Source organism: Odocoileus virginianus, chromosome 24 (assembly GCF_023699985.2).
Source record: "Odocoileus virginianus isolate 20LAN1187 ecotype Illinois chromosome 24, Ovbor_1.2, whole genome shotgun sequence".
Classification (NCBI taxonomy): Eukaryota; Metazoa; Chordata; class Mammalia; order Artiodactyla; family Cervidae; genus Odocoileus; species Odocoileus virginianus.
The window spans coordinates 29,038,976-29,043,554 of NC_069697.1; the positions used below are offsets into that span (position 1 = coordinate 29,038,976).

At 38.1% G+C, this 4,579-nt stretch overlaps 1 protein-coding gene across 1 annotated transcript; it reads left to right on the forward strand.

The window, feature by feature from the left end:
• Window positions 1–3,860: 3,860 nt before the first annotated feature.
• LOC110146184 (EF-hand calcium-binding domain-containing protein 10-like) lies at window positions 3,861–4,316 on the forward strand. The gene has a single exon (XM_020906879.2). It carries the CDS (start codon window positions 3,861–3,863, stop codon window positions 4,311–4,313), a length of 453 nt encoding a protein of 150 aa, XP_020762538.2. The 3' UTR covers window positions 4,314–4,316.
• The last annotated feature ends 263 nt before the right edge of the window (window positions 4,317–4,579 follow it).

Below are 4,579 nucleotides of genomic sequence, written 5' to 3' on the forward strand. Positions count from 1 at the left end.
TTCATCGCAGCACTGTTTATAATAGCCAGGACATGGAAGCAACCTAGATGCCCATCAGCAGATGAATGGATAAAGAAGCTGTGGTACATATATACAATGGAATATTACTCAGCCATCAAAAAGAATTCATTTGAATCAGTTCTAATGAGATGGATGAAACTGGAGCCCATTATACAGAGTGAAGTAAGCCAGAAAGATAAACACCAATACAGAATACTAACACACATAGTTCATATCTACTCAAATTCAACACTGTAAGGAAACAGCATGCTGGAACAAATTAAATTTTGAGTCCCTTTATCTCTGTACTTGTCAAATTCTGTTGGAAGGAAACAGTTTCTCTAGTAGTTTGTTTCAGTATAACTGAAACAAAGCAATAAAAGAAATTGAGGCCACTATCAGCAAGAGTCTGAACATTTCTGTGTTTGAAATTTTCTATGCGAGTTAGACAGATAATTGCTTCAGTTATTCCACAGCAGTCTTTCAGCTTCCTTGTGCTCACTTACCCTTCCAGAGAGATCACAGTGCTTCCAATTCACACTGAAGTTTCAGTGAGTGAGACAAGATCCAGCATAATATTAATAGAAGAGATGAACTTCATCTTTACAGGGAGAATAGAGAGTTAGTTAGAATGCTGCTCTTAATGGGAAGTGGGTTTATCAGTTTGCAGAAATGGTGATATGAGAACACTTTTGCCCAGTATCACTTTACCGATCAGCAGGATGTTGTATTTTGGGGGCTATTTTAATAGTCATTCTGTTTTATCATTTTATCACTAGAATGATTATGTATTTAAACATGGGATGGCATTTCTAACCAGACTCAAAATTAATACCTCTAGATTCAATGAACAATGGTGATAGTGCTGATAAGATGAAGATGTCAGACATTGCTCGAAGCACTTTACATATATTAACCTACTTATTTCTCACATAAATCATATGAAATCAAGGCTGTTTTTATCCTTCATCCTGTTACTTAAAAAATTAGTTGAAGAACTGTAACAGAAGGTGATTAGGCATCTTGCCAAAATCACAAAGGTTTAAAATGGCGGAGTTGGAGTTTGAGCTCAGTAGCCTGGCATATATCTTACTGCATCCTTCTCAAGGAGACAGGTGGATGGGAAATATTCCTTGAGAATGAAACATATAACAAAATGTTCTTAACAGTTTGCTAGCCACATACATATTTAATACAAAAGGGTTAGTTAGTGTCACAAGTCTTGGGGTTGATGGGTTAATAAGAAGGGGAACAGAGAGGTTCAGTGTTTACCCTGTTCACTAAGCATGAAAGCATGCACATATGATTCCAAGTGGGGCAGTTTGGATAGTCAGAAGTAGGAAAATTCCGTGAGTATCTGGGAGGCCCTAGGACTAGAAAGTGGGATAAAAGTAGACAAATATGGAACAATAACATCACTGAATTTAAATTTTTTTCTTAAATTTTTTCTTGGCTTCTGCCTCTCTCTCATATGCTTCAATATCTATATTAGTTTGATCAGTTTTGAAGGTAATGTTAGTGACAGCAGAGAAGTGAACCATCTAGGTGCATATGATCAGGCCCTAGGAAAGACTAAAACCCTACTATCTATCCCTGTATACTCTCCCTATTTCTCCCCTGTTAGCTTCGCTGCTGTTTCCGGCTTTCATTATAATCCCAATGGTGGTGGTTAGTCTCTCAGTCGTGTCCGACTCTTTGCGACTCCATGGACTGTAACCTGCCAGGCTCATTTGTCCATGGAATTCTCCAGCAAGGATACTGGAGTGGGTTGCCAAATTCTAAAGCCTGGGCTAATGCAAGGATTGAACCCAAAGTGCAAGAAATCCCGTTCCCATTGCCCAACAAAAGTCACCAAGAACAGTGAGTGTTTCTCAAGTAACTGCTCAGAGAGGTAAACAAATACCTCACTGCAAGGAGGTGATGAAAGTCTGCCTAAATTTAGGGGATTGGTTTCCACAGATAGAAAGTCAATGAGAAAAACCTAGGGTGGAAAGAAGACCCAATGATCTCAGAGAACCAGAAGGAGGTCATATGAGGAGAGCGAAAGAAATTGTCAGGAGTGAGAGGGAAAACTTCAGAGAATCATGGAGAACATAACCAAGCTTTGGGCTTTTTATGACTCAGAAGATGCCCTGGTTTGATGATCTTTCCTGAGGCTGAGAGGTCTCTGTATTCGTAGGGACCAATATTTTTGTAATCCAACTGCAGGAACTTAAGAGCATTTGCTTTTGTTGCTAGCTCACAAATGTTTACCGCTAAAACTTCAGGACATGCATCCTATGAACTCCAGCTTGGTTCTGCTTCTTTTCCTCTAGCCTCTAGGACTCTCAAACCCTTAACAAAAGTTATGCGGAGTTCCTCTCTGATGATCTTAAGCCCAGCCACTTGGGCATCTATTTCGTTTCCTCTCTGATTTTAAATTCTGTGCTAGAGAATGCGTGATGTAAGTGATTCCCAGATATAAGCCTTTAGAAGAGCAGGTATAGATTAGGCAGCAGTAATTGGCTGCTGAGCCTGGAAGCACATCAGACAGGGTAGTCAGTGTCTTTTATTCTCTGGAGTCACAGCTTGAAGCCCAACTTTAGACTCATGAACAAAACAAAAGGAAATTTCTAAAAGCCTCTGGGTATTTTATTTAATGTGGACTTTTGGTAATTCTGTGTTGAAGCTTTGACTTTGATGAAAACTCTTGGTTGTCTAGCGGGGTTTGTAAAGAGACAAGGTGGGTCACAACATCTTTCATGCGCTTACTCTCAGTATATCACATTTGGGAATGCCAGGGGAAGCTGTGTGTTGATCTTTAACTGACTGTCAGGCTATTTTTCTTTGTCCATATGATGTGAATTCATAAACATCTCTCAGATGGATATTTTAGTGATCATTTCTGTCAATGATCAGGGAGATTTTCAGGAAAACATTTGAATGTAGACCATGAAAGCCAATGGAGTAGATGGTGTTAAGGACTGAATGATACACAAAGAGTGACAAATGCATTTTTGTCTTGAAGAACAGAACTGAAAAATATTAGTTGGATTTTGGAGTTGGCCTTATTGTTGTCAAGAAGGAAGAGTGGGAGTATTAGTCAGATTGAAGAAGAATTAGATTGTGCATTAATGCAGGAAAAACTTGTATGTTTTCATTTTTGGAAGATAATAAGACCAGGGCAGTAACAAAATAATAACCCATATTTATAATTACTATCCAAAAGCCAGATGTTGTTCTATTTCCTTTTGACATGTTAAACTATTTCTGCACAACAACTCTATGAGGTAGAGTATTGCACTATCCCCTTTCAGTTCAGTTCAGTCGCTCAGTCATGTCTGACTTTTTGCAACCCCATGAATCGCAGCACGCCAGGCCTCCCTGTCCCTAAGGAAATGGAGGCACAGGAATGTGAAATTATCTAGGCCAAGTTCACACAGCTATTAAGTGGAGGAGTTAGGATTAAAATTCAAACAACAGGCTTCAAAATCTGGTTTTTGTCCTTTTGCTAGCTGGCCTCAAATGGAGGAGTTGAACTGAAGGTCTGTCACAGGAATGTTCGTAGGCTGAAGAGGAGCTGGATATATAAAAGAAAGAGATGGGTAAGTGATAAAGCAAAGTCTAAGCTCTGATAGAAGACTGTGCCCCTGCTCTGGAGGATGACTCTGGGCAAGCAGACAGGACACATTTCATGTTATTTATTATTCTCCTGCTTTCACACTGTAATAAGCAGTTCAATTGTTATTTTGCAGTTATTTTTTATATGTATTTGTTTTTGTGTGTATGTTTTGGCTTATATTTGCAACTGGGATTATGCCATTCCTTACTATTGATAGAACCAAATATATTTTGATACCTGAATTAATATTAATGTAAAGATGCATTGTGATTTAAACATATTATTTGGCCTAGCAACAGCCCAGCTGGGCGCAACGGAGGCCCGCAGCAGCAGGGAGCTCAAAGCCAGGAATTATTTGGAAAAACATTGGATTATGGAGTTGCTGACCTATCTTACCAGCACCCTCGTCTTTTTCCGGCCGGAAAGACCAAGAGAGTATTTAATATCTATATTGGAACGGCTGAGAATTGCCAAAATATCAGGCGTGGCTCTCCCTTTCTTTATGGATAACTCTAACATTGCATCTATGTTTGAGATGCTGGACTCCTCGAATAAAGGATCCATATCATTCGTACAGTATAAAGAAGCACTAAAAACCCTGGGTCTGTGTACTGCAGATGAAGTTTTTAAAGATGGTGGACATGGAGTAACTTTCAAAAAATTCAGCGATGAAGTGAACAAGAGGACTCAGGAAATATGGTCAGCATTTTAATAACACTCTAAGTCCCAGATAATAAGTGATTCTGTACAGTTAAAAAATAAATAAATAAAAAGAAACATGTTATTTGATATGTGTTACTTTTTGCCCTTTATCAATCATACTACAATAATTAAGATTTTATGATACTCTTTATTTATGTATATATTTTTATATTTTAAAAATTTTTATTGGTGTATAATTGATTTACAATATTGTGTTAGTTTCAGGTATACAGCAAAAAGATTCAGTTTTATCTATATATATTCTTTTTCATATTC